The sequence below is a fragment of the Lepidochelys olivacea genome (genome assembly GCF_965140295.1).
Source record: "Lepidochelys olivacea isolate rLepOli2 genome assembly, chromosome: 11".
In the NCBI taxonomy this organism is placed as follows: Eukaryota; Metazoa; Chordata; order Testudines; family Cheloniidae; genus Lepidochelys; species Lepidochelys olivacea.
Window position 1 is genome coordinate 47,648,600 of NC_140421.1, and position 18,650 is coordinate 47,667,249.

Genomic DNA, 18,650 nt, shown 5'->3' on the forward strand with positions numbered 1-18,650 from the left:
TATAACTAAGTTAATTGTGTTATTACTTAAGTAAATGTGAAGTTGCCAAAGATTGATCATTTGAGTTGTTTGGAATAGAGATTTGGATACACAACTATCTCTGACCCATTGGAATACAATTTATCTAATGTAAAAAAGCAACTTTAGATCTGGGACTATGGTTGATTCACCAAAAGACACTTTTGCAAATATTCTCGTCCACACATAGGTAATGGTCCTCATAAATGCTGTTGGTAATGTAACTCCCTTTGTGCTACTTTAGCTCATATGTTTTGACAGTCCTCCTGTATCAAGAATTTCTGATAAAGGGGTGTGTGTCAAAGGACCAATTTCATATTGGATGCTAAGTTGGAGTTTCACTGAAGTTTCACTCTTGGATATATTCTTGATACCTGGAAATTACCTGGTAACAAGGCAGCGTGGTTCCAGTGTGCAGCTTTGGCTGCGAAAAAATTAATCCTGCAAAAATGGAAAAGTCGATCCCCACCAAATATTGATACCTGGCTCAGGGATATGGCTGACATCGCAGTGAATGAACTGGCATTTCGCAGAAAGGGAAAGCCCAAAAAATTCAAAGCAATTTGGGCTGACTTTTTAGAGGTCTATGATTAATGTAGACCCTGAAGATAGTTATGCCACTTCCCGTCCAGTCCCCTCCCCTCCCTTTATCCTAACCCTCTTTATTTACTTTGTGTATTCTGATCAATCTGGTATTTTGGTATATTTGTTGTATTTGAAAAAAATTATACAAAATTATAAATAAAAAAGTAAATGTTGAGTCTTTGGCATATTTTGGTGTATATGGGTCTAAACCATGGAGTTTGGGTCCAGAACTTTCCAAAGTTCAAGAGGATTGGTATCTAGGGATTTCATTTAGATCTCAGTACAGACCATTAGAGAGATGAGGTGAGGATGGCATTCAGATGTAGATCTGAACTTTCCCAAATATTTGGTTCAGGCTCATCTCCAATTTTGGTACGCATCCTGGTGCCACTTATTGCCTAGCATTTGGCTCAGATAGCACCATTGTGGTTAAACATGTTATCTGCTATCACACTAAAATCCACAATCACCTTTCTACAAATATCCCAGCCTGGACAGCATGTACAATGCTTCGAAATTTTGGCTTTTCTTCAGGTCTCCTTTTCGTCATCCCCATTTTCCTCGTGAAGGTAGACGCCAGCCAGTCCCGTACTTCCAGTGGGACTGAATCAGATTGGATGTCAGAGAGTTCATCTTCAGTATCCAAAAGTCTCCTATAAAAGATATGAATAACTGAGAACCAGGCAAACTGAAGCAACAAAGTGAGAATAAGTGACCAGCTGAAAATGTACAGTTTTAGTGGCAGTTAGATTAGTTTGTAGCATTGTCTCTGGGTCACTAAATGCTTACCCTGCTCACTGGGGAAGGGCTTTGATAGGGCTGGGAGCACTGGAAACACCCTTTGGGGTGGGGAAGGATGGGAGGGAGCGAGGCAAGAGAGCTCAACTGGGGGCAGTTGTGACAGCATTCTACATGCCTCCTGTTCCTTCCTTCCACCCATTTTTGCCGTCAGTGTGTGGGAACTGCTTCTAATCTCACCTCTTCCCCCCACCTCCCACCCCCATCGCTTCCTACACTGTAGGGTGTGGGAAGATCACATGCCATTCAACCCACCACATCTGGTTTTTGGTCTTTAAGTTACAATTCTTGCAAGTGCAGCAGGTTCCAGTGTGGCTGGTGGATTAGGTAGGGTCTGACTGAGGTCCCTATGACCCAGTCGGCAGCTTAGGCATTGGTCTGTATAAGCCAGCAAAGAAGAGAGTTTGAGGGCAGGCCAGGAGTGCAGTGGCTGGGTGTACAGTAACTTGAATGCAGGGGCCATAGCCATCTGCTGACAGTGTGTGCAGAGTTTGCAATCCCCACCATTTACAGAAAAGTCCTATAGAATTTCATAGCAAATGGAAATTTTTCTGTAGATTTTTTGAACCATCAAAACATGGCAAGGTGGACATTTGCCTCTATGTCTAGGACAGCTTGTGGCTCTCCTCATTTCATCTCTCACCTCAAGCATGGAAGAGGGAAGATTGAGACTCTGGCATAAAACAGAGCCTCCACATTTGACTATATTATGGTGCCTGTGTCTGTTTCTGGGTCTATGTCAAAAAAAAAGTTTTGCCTTCTGTACTGGAGTGATAACTGTCTAAAAGCCCTAGACAAAATACTATGCCTCTAGAAAGTCAATATTTTTTCCTCAGAATATCTGAACAATTCCAGACTACTACAGCTCTGAGTGTGGCATCAGTTGGTAATAGCACAAAAATTGCACATCCATTATGCATCATTAACAAATTCCTCCAGAATTATATAAATGACTGATGAGGCTAAATTTGGAGTACTTGCTGTGCACAGGTTTGGACAACATATTATAAGGGAAAAAACAGTAGTGGTGGCAAAGGTGTTGTACTACAAAGGATAACAATAACTAGGGCACTCAAAGCTCTCAGGTAATCAAAAAGGTTAGAAAAGCTAATTCTATGTTCTTTGAAAAAAGATATAGAGAAAGAGCTTCGCTGGAATAGCAGAGTTGGGTTGGAACCAGAAAGAGTTTCCCTTGCTCGTGTCTTCAGGAGAAGCCAGTGATTAAGATCTGGAGATTAATCCCAGCTTCACACTTCCTTCAGTTAGGGCTGGTCTTCACTACAGGGTGATCAATGAATGCAGCAGGGATCCATTTAGCGGGTCTAGTGAAGACCTGCTAAATCAATGGCAGGGTGCTCTCCGGTCGACTCCGGTACTCCAGCTCCCCGAGAAGAGTAAGGGAAGTAGACTGGAGAGCATCTCCAATTGATGCAGCGCAGTGAAGACACCGCAGTAAGTCGACCTAAGCTACGTCGACTCCAGCTACATTATTCACACAGCTGGAGTTGTGTAACTTAGGTCAACTTTCCCCCATAATGAAGGCAAGCCCTTAGGCACCTAAATCCAGCTCAGCATCTCTGAAAGTAAGAGATGCCTCCATATGGATTTTGCTATGTACACACGTATGAATATTTAGGCCCTAACTTTCTGTGCACATCTGTAAAATAGGGAAGATAATACTTACCTACCCCCCACACAGGGCCAGCCTTAGGCATGGGTGAAAGCCCAGGGAGCCTTTATAAACAGGGTGTGCCCCTCCCCCTGGCCCTGGATTGAAGGCACAAATTGATCTTGTTCCCCAAATTTAAACTACAGTGTAATCCACTTAAATCCCCAATAGTTCGACTTTATTATAAAAGATCTTTGGGGCAATTGTAATGTTTATAGTCCTGACTATTTGGCATTTGATATATGTGTTATATAACCAGGAAAAAAATCTAATAGTCCCTCAATCATTTTATAAGTGTTCAAATTATTTCTCAAATGGGATGAAATTCACCTGCAATTTAACAGTTGTAGAAGGCACTTCAGTATAACACAATGTGGATCTTGAACTTCATAAGAATTAGGCTGATGCAGAACAAGCACACGCCCGTGTATGGTACAGATGGCCTTTGGTTTTGGTTTGTATTTTGTTTAAAGTTTCCTGGGAATTATCTGTACTTATATAAAAAATGAAAAGATGGGGGGGGGGGGGAAATCAGTAAAAACCAAAATGAAGGGCCAGCGGCCAGAGCGATGAGGGCTACCTGATATGCACAGAAGGTGATGGTGGAGTTGGGGTAGTGTGGGCCTTCCGTTCTTTGCAGGCTTGTCACTGCAGTGGTCAGGTGGTCTCTGCTGCCAGAACCCAACTCCTTGCCCATCCTGCTCCACCACTGTGCAGCAGCAGCAGCTGCCGCCCAATGGAAGTTACCTGAGGGGGGACCAGGTCTGGAGAGTGCAAACATTTTCAAAATTTGGATTAAAAAAGTGGGTAAAAGCTGGCTGTCTTTTCAAAACCTGGGATTATTTTTTTTGAAATTGGGTAAAAACCAAAAATGGAGAGTTTTGTGTATAGGCTAGTGCAGAAGAGTTTGAGGGCAGGCTAGGAGCATGGGGGGGTGGGGGTGGGAGCATATTAACTTGAAAGCAATGGCTTTGTATTGAGAGTGTTCAGGGTTTGGAGTTCCCATCCTTTACCCAGAAGTCCTATAGAATTTCATAGAAAATAACTTTTCTATAGATATGTTGGACCATCAAAAGCTATTGAATTTAATAGTGAATTTTGTACCTGCTATAGAATTCTATTGGACAGCTCCCCCCCAATCCTATATTCTCTATTAAAGTCTACAGAGTTAGAGAGTAATTTCTCTAGAACCCTCTTGGTTTGTGTCCTCTCAGTTTCATTCCTATTAACTTTTCCAGTCCTTTTCCACAATGGATTCCAGCCCAAGGAATGGTGAAACAGCATTAAAAGAGCTCCTCCATCCAGGCTGGAGAATTGAATACTTTCCAAATTCTTCATAGCTACCACATACAAACCCATTTTCTCTGACATTGTGTGTGGGATGGGGGAGCTTGGTATTTTTCCTCTGAAAGGAGATTAAAAACTAGAAACTGGTTGTAAATTTAATTTTCTTTGGCCATTTTTACTGTTCACTTGCTAAGGTAGGGCCTAGCCTGCTTGTGATGGATGTTAAGAGGAGTTTCTATATGAACACAGACCACAGGAACAAGGGAACAGGAGAAAGTTGCCTTTTTAACAAAAGTTGTTTCTTTTTACTGTATAGTTGCCCCCTCCTTGTTTCAAGGCACATTCCACCAATTCTCATGGGACCCCTTATTTCTCATGAGAGATATCTGGGTGGTAATTTACATTCAAGAGACAGTTTGATGGTACACCTACACTGCATGCTTGTTTCGGAGGCATGTGAAGTACATACCTGCCCCCTAGCCCAGGTATAAATAGCAACGTAACCGATGGGGCACGGCTAGGCAAGTAGAGTAAAAACACACCTGAAGGGTGTGGGTATATAGGTGAGTAAACACCGTTCACACACTCTGTTCACCCCAAGGTGCGCTTCCCTGTCTACCCTGCTATTTTTAGCAGTGTGTTGTCCTACTGCCTCCCGGTGCTGGAGCCTTTCCCCTCTGCAGGAAAAGACTCTCCCGTGGGGAAAAGTTTTGGAATGGGGGAGACAGACGGAAAAGGCTCTGCCAGCTCCCCGTTGCTGGAGCCTTTCCCGGCAGCAGAGAAAGGCTCTGGCATGGAGCTGGTGAAGCCTTTCCAGGTTGCCAGCCCTCTGCCAGAGCCTTTCACTAACACATGTAGCTACACTCCAAAGTGTGAATGCAGCCTGCTTTTCACTGTGGCATGTAGACATATACCTTACACACCGCCACCAGTGGCGTGTAGAGTAAACATATCCCAAATGGTTCTCATTCCTGCTTAACAAGCTAGGAAACCAATGGCTGTAATACAGACATTGTGTGGTGGGCCAGATCCTCAGCTATTATACATTTTCTACAGCTCCCTTCCCGGGATATCTAAGAGGACTGCAAAACATCAGTAAGTTTTCCTAATGCATTATTAGTTTCTTTAAAGAACCCAACTGAATGAACATTTTAAATGGGTGCTTTGAAATGCATCAGTCATTCATATATATTACCTTCAATATCTACCATTGCTGTCTGGAGTTCCTCTCCTCCAATTCCATCCTAAACCCCACTCCAATCATGATTTCACCCATTGCACTCAACTGAAACTGCTCTTGTCAAAGTCTCCAAAGGCCTCTTCCTAGTCAAAGTTCACAACCAGTACTTTGCCCTGTCAGGTGCCTTTAACACCATTAACCATGTTCTTTTTGAAATGTTGTGCTCCTTTGACTTCCCTGGCTCTGTTCTCTCCTTGTTCTCCTCTGACCTCTCTAATCCCTTCTTCAGCAGGTCCCTTTGGAGGATCTTTCTCATCTGCCCTCCAACTTTCTGTGCGGGTTCACAGGGTTCTAGCCTTGGTCCCCTTTTCTTCTCCTTCTAAACCTTACCTATGGGTAATCTCATCTGCAAGCATCACCTGTTGACTCAAAGATCTGCCTCTCTACTCCAGACCTGTCTTTCCATCCAAACTGGATCTCAGCCAAACTCTTTGACATTTCCTCATGGATCTAGCTGTCAACTCAACATGGCTAAAACAGAGCTCTTAAACTTTCCTCCCAAGCTCTTCCCCAACTCCTTTCTCAACCACTGTGAACACCACCACAGGCCTGTAATCTAGGCATCATCTTCAACTCAGACTTCTCAGCAGATCCTCACACCCAGGCTTTGCCTAAATCTTACATATTTTTTCTGCAGAACATCTCTAAGATATGGCCTTTCCTATTTAACCACACAGCTAAAACTCCTCCAGGCTGTCATCGTCTTGCATCTCATTTACTATCAAGATGTTAAATCCTGCCTCTGATTGGCCCAGGTAACAGTCTCCCTTGCACACTTATTAAATTTTCAAACAAGCACCTTTGTGCTTTTTCCTGTGCTGCTCCTCTTGCAAGGGAGGAACTCCCTGTTAACATCTGCAAAGCTATTTCATTATCCTCCTTCAAATTGCTTCTTAAAAACACTCCTTTGCTGTAATGCCTATAAAAACAAACAAAAAAAAAACCTTGACAATGTTTAGGTTACTGGTGCATTTGATACCACTGCCTATCATGCTAACCCATATTATCTCATTGTTTCCTTGTACTCCCATCAATCTGCATCCATCTGTTGTCTCTTGACTTATACTTAGACTGTAAGCTCTTTGGGGCAGAGATATTCTTTGTTTGTATAGCACCTAATACAGTGGGGTCGTTGTCTCTGAGGAGGGTCCTCCCTCCTATGTACTATGTTAATAGCAAGTAGTTTCATTCATATTTCTATCCATATACATTCATATCCTTATTTTATTTTCCTTAGGATTTGTTACAACTTATTTTACTTGTATTCTAGTTCAGAACTGAAACAAAAGTAAAAGAAAAACAAAAACAAAATTAACAGCTCCTCAGCAGTATAAATCTTTGATGCTCCTCAGCAGTATAAATCTTTGATGCTCAAGCTGCCTTTTCTTCACCCACCTCCATTTTAATACAATAATAATAAATAATACCATACATCTTTCACTCCAAAGGCCCTCAAAGTGCTTTCCAAGCCGTTTTTAAGAAGATCACTCTCCCACCACTAAAAAGCTGCTGCCTAGAGGATGAAGATAACACTGAATTACTGTGCACAGCAACACTACTCAAATGTTAACAGGGATCTTGGATAGCCACAAATGGTTAGGCTGAAGTCAATGGGAGTCTTAATTTTAAGCCTTATCTTAAATACGTAATCTTCAGCAAAGCTGTCCCCTCTATCACCATGCCGAGGCATTTGCTCGGTACCAACAATACAATTTTATTCTGGATATCATCTTTCGTACAAAGATTCCCTCAGAAGTGAAAGAGCTGCAGATATATCGACACCATTTCCTGCAACACAAATACTAAGATAGCTGGACTCTTTATTATGTCCAAAGGGGTTTTGCCTTTCTTTACAAAAACACTTCTCTTCTCTAAGACTTTGCGTGGGCGCATGTGAGTATAAGTGCGGGCTCTGAGGAAATAAGCCACAGAACTAGATGTGGTACAAAAGCAATGTCAGCTGTGATTATAACTAGTGCTGGGCACAACTTTTGGGACTCAACTTTTTGTCAACCCAAAAATGCAGATTCTGGTCAACCAAAACACTTTGCAAATGTGTGTTTAATTTGTCATATTGCTTCAGCTGATAAAAACCCCCCAAAACAGGAAAACTTATGGAAAAAAATCTAAAATGTTTTGTTTGACATTTTCAAAATGAATTTTTGTTTTTAAGTAAAAAAGGTAAAAAAACCCCAAAACCTCACAAACAAAACAAAATGTTTCATTTTACATTGGAGAAAGTGTTTTGTTTGAGCTGAAACAATTTTTTTGTTTGTTTTCCAGTTGACGGACAACTTTTTTTTTGTTTCAAGTCTGCCTTAAATTTCCTCTCCCCGCTTCACCTCAGTTCACCCACTGAACCCGAAATTTGGTTATTCACAGAGCTGTAATTACAGCAGTACATGCACTACAAACTGTTTTTTCCTAAGGGTTTTAGAGAGACGCCTAAGACTTTTGGGGAAGTAAGGTTTTGTAGAGTAGGGAATTCTGCAGAGTACACATTGGTGATGGAAATATGAATGGCCTTTGGTTACATTCATTAATGACTGTGAGGCACTGAGGGACTACAGTAAAGAGAGCCATATAAGAATCTAGATACCTGGCTGGCTGGATATATAGATGAATAAACAAACATATAAATTTGAGTTAACCCAAGGAAAACTAAACTAAGTTACATACTGCACAATAGAAATAAGTAGCCTTACTCTAACAAGTGGATTATTCATTGTAATTCACCCTATACCTATGATGTAAAATACACAACCCTTATCTAATAAAACCTGTTATTTTTGCCTACTTCCAAATCTATTCACTTGGTTGTACTAATGAACGATATCTAATTATATTTATATAGGTGAATAGCTAGGCCACCAGTAAATACCCGAGCATTAGGGAGCTATAGGACTCTGGAAATTTATATGCTATAACATACAGATCTTATGACTCATGAACATGCATTAAAGTAAATATTTCACTTCACTTTCACTGTACAGACATTTATGAACATTGAAAATTGACCAAATTTGATACACACTTCCCAAGTCATAAAAATCTCATTAAAGTATATTATAAACAATTTTAGATTGGCTTAATTATTATTCACAAAATGCACTTAAGTACAAATGTGATTGAATTGGGATAAAAGGAACAATTGAACAGAAGTGTGCATCAACTAGAAATATTAATATAGTACTTACATAACAGTAGATGAAATTTTCTTTTTGACCCTATGACCATCCGTTTTTGATTTGGCTGAGCTGCAATTTGTTTTGACACCAATTTTTTCCTTTTTATCCTGGGTCATTTTGCAGCTGCTTTTTGTGCCCTACCCCACTGCAGTAAATCACTACATTAAATATGTTAAGTAAATTGTACAGCCCCTTCTCCTAAGTGCAGGTCATTCTTACTATTACTACTGTTGCTCTAAACATAGCAGTAACAACAACAGTGCGATTCTAGAGCAGATGTATTATGAGGTCACTCTGATGTAATTACTGATCACTGTAATGTAATCACTGAACTATGTAACTTCTGTGGTATGCCCATGTGGATGGCACCATTTAACATACAAAAATTTCACACTAAAGAGCATTTTTACTTGTACTCTCCAATTACCTATACACTTCAAATCTCCATTTCCTTAGAAAACTTCAATAAAAGAACAAGGAATTATTGATTTTTCCCCCCAATGAACGTTATTACTGAGCAGATAAGAGGAACTCATGTTAATTAAGACCAGGATTGGCTATAGGTTAGTTGGAAAGCCTCACGGACACTCATTTAGCCTGCAGAAGAGAAGAATGAGGGGGGATTTGATAGCTGCTTTCAACTACCTGAAAGGGAGTTCCAAAGAGGATGGCTCTAGACTGTTCTCAATGGTAGCAGATGACAGAATGAGGAGTAATGGTCTCAAGTTGCAGTGGGGGAGGTTTAGGTTGGATATTAGGAAAAACTTTTTCACTAAGAGGGTGGTGAAACACTGGAATGCGTTACCTAGGGAGATGGTAGAATCTCCTTCCTTGGAGGTTTTTAAGGTCAGGCTTGACAAAGCCCTGGCTGGGATGATTTAACTGGGAATTGGTCCTGCTTTGAGCAGGGGGTTGGACTAGATGACCTTCTGGGGTCCCTTCCAACCCTGATATTCTATGATTCTATGATTCTATGATTCATATTATTCCCCCTTCTTAATACTCCTGCACATTTAACAGTTACGTTTGACACACAGGCCTTGTCTGTTCTAGGGAATTTACCTGCTGCTGAGAGAACGAGTGCAGCTCAGCTGATGCTGAACATGGTTTAATTGCAAGTCGTGGAGCAAGAGGAAGGACTGTTCAGTAGTTAGGGCACTAGACTACAACTTTCGAGACCTGGGTTTGAGTGGCTGCTTCACCACAGACTTCCTGTGTCACTTTAGGCAAGTGAGTGTCTCTCTGTGCCTTAGTTTCCTATCTGTACAATGAGGAGAATAGTATTCCACTACCTCACAGAGATTAAGCCTCAGAAACTGCAGAGACACACATGAAAGATTATAATGGGGCTACCTAAGTATTCAACACCTTTGCCACAAATATGGTTAAACACTGCAAGGAAAGAGAACATGCCAGCCAGACCTGCCTCCAAACCCACCTCCCTGCAGGATTTAAGCATGATTTCTTAAGTCATGCTGAACACAGTTTGTCCTGGTTTACACTTGCAGCTAAACTGTGTTTAGCATCAATTCAGCTGCACCTGTGACTTTCGCCAGCAGGCTGCTCAGCAGGAGGTCCTCTGTGTAATGCAGAATTTCAGAATTGCCAAACAGTAACTTTATACATAAGAGTACTTCAAAGACATTATGCGTGTTGGAGATGAAAGATATTTCAACTAAGCTTGAGGTACAATCTCTTGAAAAGACAACATCCAACTAGTATAGTATCTCACATACAGTAGTGCATACAGTCAAGGAAAACGTGAAGAATTGGGCAACACTGAGAACAGAATGATGGAACTGTACCATAAGCACAACAAAATGAGGGCATAGAAAACCTCAGTTGTACTAGAGTTGTTGAGATCAAAGAGCTTAAAGCAAAAGATTTTTTCATGGTCTTATTCTGAAGGAGTTAAGACATTACATAATAAACAGGGAAAAACAGAACCAGCATTAATCCCTAGAGTTGTCAACTTTATTCTCAACACCTCTGCAGTCACAAGAGAAGACAGAGACAAAGAAATATTATTCATAATGAATTCTAGGAGGCAGGATTCAAAGCACATGGCTTAGCTATGTGTGTGCAAAAAGAGTATTTACAAAGTGGAGACAGAAAGAAGTAATGACTGTTAAAAGAAAAGATTAAGACAGAACATAGGTTTTGTGAGTTAAAATTTGGCAGGATTTTGTGCATCTGCTTCTAATTTCCTGAAAAAAATCTCCTTTGGGGCTGAAACTTTCCAGGTTCATTCACACACTAGAGGTGATGACTTTCATTTGTTTTGATTTGAGGAAAATCCTTGCAGCTGTTTTTGAGTTACTGGAAAGTGAAAGGGGAAAACACTACTACTACAAAATTTGTTTTTAGACTTTTTCACTTATCAATAACTCAGGAAAAACCTCAAAATTTTGCTTGGAACAAGTGAGGACCAGGCCCTTTACTACTTATGAAAAGAAAAAGAAAAAACATTATAAATCAGAAAGTTAGATCAAACTGAACAATCACTTCTGAGTATGTTTGTGTAAAATTTTCATTTCATGTTCATTTTCATGCTAAAAAGTAGCAAATCTTAATGAAAGCCTTAGGTTTTTTGTGCGTGATTGTGTGTGTGTGTACACATGTGCACGCTACTTTCCTGGCCTCAAAAACCCAGAGACTGATGCTGGGATGATCTGCAGGACAGTGACTGTAAAACGTGCATCCTCAGCCTCCATATTAAGGGTCAGATTCTGCAAGCATACACACGTATTACTTAAGGAGACGTGAGAAGAACCTTGAGTAAAACTAGGTGAACGAGGTTTGTTGGCAATTTCGAAAAGTTGAAAAAAAATATAGTTTCAGGTCAGACCAAAAAAAAATTTTTGAAATTTTCAGAGAATCAAAAAGCTAAAAACAAGAAAAAAACCATATCATTTTGGGTCAAACAAAACATTTAATTTTGACAAAACTGAAATATTTTGTTTTGGTTTCACTGAAATGTTTCTGAACTTTTTAAAAAAACTAAATTAAAGGAAATTTTGAAATGAAAAGTTGTTTCATACAAAAAAATCAAAACATTTTAATGTCAAAATGAAACATTTTGATTGTTTCTTAACTGATTATTCTTTGCACCCCTAAATGAGCAACTTGATGGCATCAAAATGATCCTCAAAACATTTCATTGTTGCTAAATTTGCATTTTTAGTGGGGAAAAAAAAGTTTTGTCCTGAAATTTTCCCCCAGCTGTACCCTCGAGCTTAACTTTGCTCAATGGGAATACTCACTCGAGTTAACTTTCCTCAATGGGAATACTCAATGGCTATTAGCCAGGATGGTCAGGGATGGTGTCCCTAGCCTCTGTTTTACAGAAGCAGGGAATGGGCAACAGGGGATGGATAGCTTGATGATTACCTGTTCTGTTCATTCCCTCTGGGGCACCTGGCATTGGCAGACAGGATACTAGGCTAGATGGACGGTTGGTCTGACTCAGTATGGCCATTCTTATGTTCTTATATTCTTATCTTATGTTCACATGCATAAGCATTTGCAGAATAGGGAATCAAGGGTCTCTCTCACTGTTTCAGTTGTGCAACTGCCTTGTAAAGTCAGTCTTGCAGAAAAACGTATCCAGCCAAATAACTTCAGCAGAGATGTGAGCCTGCTACTCCCCTCTATCCTATTCACCTCACTAAGTTGTTGACACTGCTCCCCAGAATCCTATTAATATCTGGGAGGTGTGAACTTCAAAGCCTTGTTGAAATTATTTAAATTTTAGTATGCATGGACAGGTAATATTTTCTCTACATAAAACTAAATAATATAAAAAACTAACCAAAAATCCCCTATATTAATGCAACATTAAATTAGCTAAACACAAAAAGTCAGGAAATGCTAAATCTAAGATTTCATTTATTTCTGTAACATTAATTCTCTTGCACTGTGCACATATATAATATCTTATATTAAATATATACAGTATGTGGAATGTGGGTGTGTTAAGATTTTGCATTTAATTACATTCATTCCCTGGGTGGCACTCCCATTGACAGTAGTGGGAATGATGTGCAAAAACTGAGCAGAGAATATGGCACAGAGCACTTAAAACGTACTGTAAAAATGAGAGACAAATTAATATTGTACTTAGAATAACTAACAACTTGATCTATTTGTCATGGTAGAATGCTTTTTACAGAATGTAACTCTTCAAACTCCAAGTATTGCTAATTTCCAGCCTTTTCATTTAATTAGAATTTTAAATATAATAATGGAATAGTCAGAAGTACATTTTTTCTCCCTTAGGAATACATAAAATGTACTATGGAGGAGAGGAGAGATAAGAAAATGAGTCCAAATTTAAACCACTTAAAATTATCTGATGGTGAAAAAATAAACCCTTACTGCTGATCTGTCATACCGCCTGTGAAGATACTGAAATTCTAATTCAGTAAAATATATTTTGTGGCTTCCACAGCACCCACTGTTATGCATAGTGGGTGGAAATTGGCTCTTCAACTCAGTCAACCGATTAAGCCAGGAATCAACCCCTGGAAACTGTTTATAAAACAAAGTACTTTTCATACAGAGAACTGAAGAACCCATGGGAAGATAAAGTACTTATAGTCCAAAAGGCCAATTCATTCACATTTTTAACCACCATCCATGACCTTTCATGAATTTTACTGGCTTAACAGTTCTCTCCCTAAATTAACTTACACAGTCGTATCCAATTCTCGAATACTTCATACCTGCCTCTTCTATGTCCCCATCCTAAGTCGACTGAAAATCTCTCATTTACTTCCATTGAATTTGGATCAAATACAACAGTGATTGAGGTCCATCTCAAGCAGAAATAGGACTTTCTTGCCCAAGCAACAAACGTATCAGTCTTACAAGGAAGAATCCACCTCCATATTAGCCTCTTAAGAGGTATCAAGGAGCAGGCTTAGAAGAGTTGACCTGACATTATTGGCAGTAATTTAATTGCAATAAATGGCAAAGATGATATGGAGAACTACAAGCACTATGGTGATAAAGTAGTGGTGGGACACAAAATGTCTAATTCTGGATTTCATTGCTACAGAAGTTAGTGAAAAATTTCACTTGTGTGATAAACGCCCCTTCCTCTTTCAGCTGCCTTTTCTATTCAGAAGTGTAGATTTATAGCCCAAATTTTCCCAACTGTCCAAGAGGGTTGTATCTGGTGTCTGGCCCAGGGCCGTCTCTGATTCAAAAGCTCATTTCACAGAAGTTAAGGCTGAAGGTTTTTAAAATGCAAATATCTGAATGTTCTATCAAACTGCCTTTTGTTGGCCCCCACAAGATTTTAGAAGGAAGGGAAGACAAGGAAGATCTTTGGAGGCAGTATGCAAAGGTGGTGAGAAGGGAACAGGCAAGTGAAAGATATCATAAAAGAGATGGAGGGTTTAATTAGGACAAGACTGAAAAATAAAAAAAAATTAGTAATAATGTTCAGTTAGTAAAAATCAGTAACTACTTGAAAATGGCATGATCAGTTTACTAAACATCATATATGAACTGGGAGGAGGGGGGGAAATTTGCAGAATTGTAGCTAAAATCCCTAGATTTGCAGTTATTTTAGAGGTGTTTCATATCCCCAGTAATTGTGTTAAACTCACCTCTCAGAAAAACCTGCAGCTTATTACAAAAGATCTTTTAAAAGGGTTTTTTTAAATTATTTTTTGTAAAGCTAAGAAGGCTTGAAAGCTTTTTGACAACACAAGCTTCTTTAATAGCAGTTTTCAAAGAAGTATCTTTTGTGAATTCTCTTGATGGATGCACAAAATCATTTTCTTTGAATGAAGCACTTATGGCTGGCAAGGCTACTTCAGGTAGAGTACATTCATCATGTGACATGATGTAGCCTGAGAATAGAACTGTGAAGTCATGGCAAACTCAGCTGAGCTGTAGTTTTGAATTACATTATCAAACTTAAGTAGATCAACATTTTAATGTTTTGTTTATGAACTTATCACATTCTATTACCCATCCGTCAGGCCCAAGTACAAAGAGGAGTCATCTAGTTTATATTTTGCCATTTGGACAATACATGCAGACTGGGGATCCTTCCCTCAGTGGACTCACAGTAAACATCTGTTTCAGATATTTGCTCATCCTTGTTGAAATCTCAGACAGATTTATTTCTCTAGGTATTCATAATTTAAACCACAATCTGCTTGAATATATTACCCATCTCCTCTAAAATGAATTAGCACTGCTGAGCACTAAGCCTTCTTATTTTCCATGGATAGATACTGTGCCAAGCGATACACATTGTTTTCTTCATTTAGAAATTAATGACTTAATCAGTCAACCTTTTGGGGTGGAGGGATTGGGGCAGTATGATTTTTAAATTTAAGTAAATATCTAAATCTATTTTAGATATTAAGATTTCACCAGTCCTGCAAAGAGATGTCCTAATGTAGATCACTATGCTGATGACTTTACAGAGGGATTAATACTAGTACATCTGTTTTTGCATGCTATGAGTCTATGAAAATGCATCACTTTGTTTTCAGGATAAAATCAGTTGTTTTATAGCTTAGACTAGAGAGTCAACTGGACTTCACAATTTATATGTTCTGTGAAAATAGAGACTGTAAATGCCCTATAATATCAGGTGATGAACTAGACCTGCACAGATTTTTCAGTTCATTAGAAGTTTTGAAAAGTTGTGGGTTTTTTTTTTTTATTGTTTCAGGTTGGCCCGAAAACAAAAATTTTCAAAATGTTCTGCAAATAGGCTAAAAGTTTCATTTCAGGTGGAACAAAATATTTATTTTAGACAAAAATCAAAGTGCTTTGTTTAGATTTTGAACATTTTTAATACTTCTTATTTTTACAAAAAAAATGAAAGGGAAATTTTGAAAATTAAAATGATTTCATACAAAAAAATGAAACGTGGCATTTTCAAAATGCCAAAAGTTTGATTTTTTCTGATTTTGTTTTTTTCAGAATAAACAGGTTTGATGAAACCAACAAATTCGCAAAACATTTCAGAGTCAGCAAATCTGCATTTTTCATCAAAAAAGGTTTTGGTCAAAAAAATGTGGCTCAGCACTACCATGGACTCTTCCATCGACTTAGAGCATCTCCACCACCTGCTGTGCAACTGCGCCGCTGTAAGTGCTGAAGTGCAGCTGTCGCCTTAGTGGGTGTGATTGGGAAGGTGAATGGAAAGTTAAGTTGTAAACAGAGGCATAACAAGCAGTATGCTGGAGTCAGGATGTCCATGATAAGATAAGATAAGCAGGAACACCTTAATGCAGGGCTGGGCAAACTTTTTGGCCTGAGGGCCACATCTGGGAAAAGAAATTGTATGGCGGGCCATGAATGCTCAGAAAATTGGGGGTTTGGTGCGGGAGGCTGAGGGCTCTGATTGGGGGTGCGGGCTCTGGGGTGGGTCCAGAAATGAGGAGTTCAGGGTGCGGGAGAGGGCTCCGGGCTGGGGTAGGGAGGTGTGGTGTGGGAAGGGGTGCGGGCTCTGGGGTGGGGCTGGGGATGAGAGGTTTGGGGTGCAGGAGGGTGCTCTGGGCTGGGATCAAGGGGTTTGGAGGGAGGGACGGGGATTAGGGCTGGGGTATGGGGTTGGGGCCTGGGGAGAGGCTCAGGGGTGTAGGCTCCCAGTGGCACTTACCTCAAGCGGCTCCCGGAAGCAGCAGCATGTCCCTTCTTCAGTTCCTATGCGGAGGCACAGCCAGGCAGCTCTGCACACTGCCCCATCCGCAGGCACCGCGTAGGAGCCGGAGAAGGGACATGCTGCTACTTCTGGGAGCCACTTGGGGCCATTGGAGCACATAGGAGCCAGAAGGGGGCTATGCCGTGGCTTCTGGGAGCTGTGTGGAGCAGCCCCCGACCCTGCTCCCCAGCTGGAGCTCGCGGGCTGGCTTAAAACGGCTCACGGGCTGTAGTTTGCCCACCCCTATCTTAATGATAGGGATAATGGACAACAAATCTGGAATTTAAAGATCAGATTCCACATGGAAAATGCATGGGCAGAGCATGCTGCGCAGGGATTCGTTCTTTCAAAGTAACCAAACCAGTCCCAAACTGTGTGATGCAATGTATAGTAAATGCAATGTACTGTGAAAATATATATAAAGAAAGAGGTTTTCTGTCTAACTTTGGATGTGTGGTATGTCCTATACCCACCACCTATGCTTCAGTCTGATCACCTCAGCATAGCTTTACTGTATGCCAAATAAAGAAGCCTGAGTGACAAAATCTGGATTCGAAGTGACTTTTTAGATCCCAGAGAACTGGATGACGTGTTCACCCAGAACCGGAAAAGATGTTCTGGATAAGCCAAGTGGAAAAGGTCTCAGATGGAATCCCAGCAAAAACATGTTTAAATGGCAGAAGAATCAGATCCTATGTCTTTCCTGAAAAATAAAACCTCCAGTTCTCCCTCACGCTCTCCTGGGGCATTGGTTAAATACTAAAGAGAGAAGACCTCACGAATAACCAGCACTACTTTTTGCAGAACCCGGGGCTCAGGTTAACCTTGTTTAACATGAGAGACATGTTGACATCAGAGTACAAAATGGCAGTTTCACAGGAGCATTGTTGAATCTGTATTCTCAGCAGATAATTAAGACTTCAGCTCTTTTATTCGGTTACTGACATTTTCATTTCTCTTTAAAATAGAAACTTTTGCAGCAACTTCTAATGATCCACAATAGCAAAAATCAGTAAACTTAAACAGGTATCACTACAAAATGATGGTGACTTTAAGAAACTTACTTTCATTGTTATGTTTTTCATTTCCCACTTGGATATTAAAAGAGGAATATTTAAAATGGAGTGGCAGACTACCAAACTCATAATAAACCAGCTTTCCTACCATGGACACATTCTGACTTCTTTTTGCTTTAAGATTTCTCACTCACTCAGGAACTGTCAAAAGCTTCCTTTGAAGATTGAAGGCTTCAGCTTTTTTAATGAGACATTTACAATCGCTGCCCAAAAGGAAAACAATTTCACATAGCTCTGAAAGGCTTTCCCAACTGCCAGGCTACTTTCTAAGATGACTACTTTCAGCACTGCATAAATGAAGCTGTTAGCATATTTCTTGGAAAAGGATAGTAAAATCTTAAGAGGAAGAATTTTCTACCACATTCTCAGATTATACGATAGTGTGTAGAGCAACACGGAACCAGACAGAAGGAAAACAGGAGAACCTGAAAGATTTCCTTCTTACTGTATTAAACAGCTTCATTCTAAAGCCCAGTTTCAATATGTGTTGCATCCTGTAAATAAACCGACAAGGTTCTGGCAATTTTACTTACAGAAATATACACCCAACTTTTCTATGGAGACCCAGTCTTCTCCTCTGACTCGAATGAAGTATAATGTACAAATATGGATAGCAATAGCTCCTTAAGTCATAGCGTAACAGGCTGGCAGCGTTCACCAAGAACACCCCATCCTGTTAGCATGTGTTGATTCTGCTTGGAAGGGTTGGGTGGGTTTTGCTGGCTCGTTACCTCATTTGGATATGAGAGGTAAGAGTGGCTCTTACAAAGGATATAGGATGAGCAGTCTGGAGGGAGGAACCCTACGAGCAGTGAAGTCTGGGGCAAAAAGTTTGAACTGAACCTCATGGGGCTCATCTTGTAATGTGTAGCACACAGGAGGAATATTGGGCATGCAGAGCCCCACTGATTTCAGTTGTGCTCTGTGTAAGAGCAGCAGGTTGGCTACATGTTACATATTTGCAGGATCAGGGCCTACATTATTTTATTGTAAGTTTTTCTGTTAATAAATGAAATCCCAGGAAGGGACTGAGTTTGGATTCAACACAACGTGTATTTGCCGATAAAGGTATCTGCTGACAAATATCTACTAAGTAAAGTAGTGCTAATTAAAG

The 18,650-nt window shown here is 40.1% G+C and overlaps 1 protein-coding gene across 4 annotated transcripts in view; it reads right to left on the minus strand.

Annotated features, from left to right (window-relative positions):
• PDE1A (phosphodiesterase 1A) overlaps positions 1 to 18,650 on the minus strand; it is a 244,925-nt gene that overhangs the window by 66,632 nt on the left and 159,643 nt on the right. For all 4 annotated transcript variants that reach the window (XM_084643372.1, XM_084643371.1, XM_084643369.1 and 1 more), the window contains exon 3: positions 1,074 to 1,256. In XM_084643372.1, coding sequence (XP_084499498.1) covers positions 1,074 to 1,256 — 183 coding nt within the window. The remainder of the gene's footprint in view (positions 1 to 1,073; positions 1,257 to 18,650) is intronic.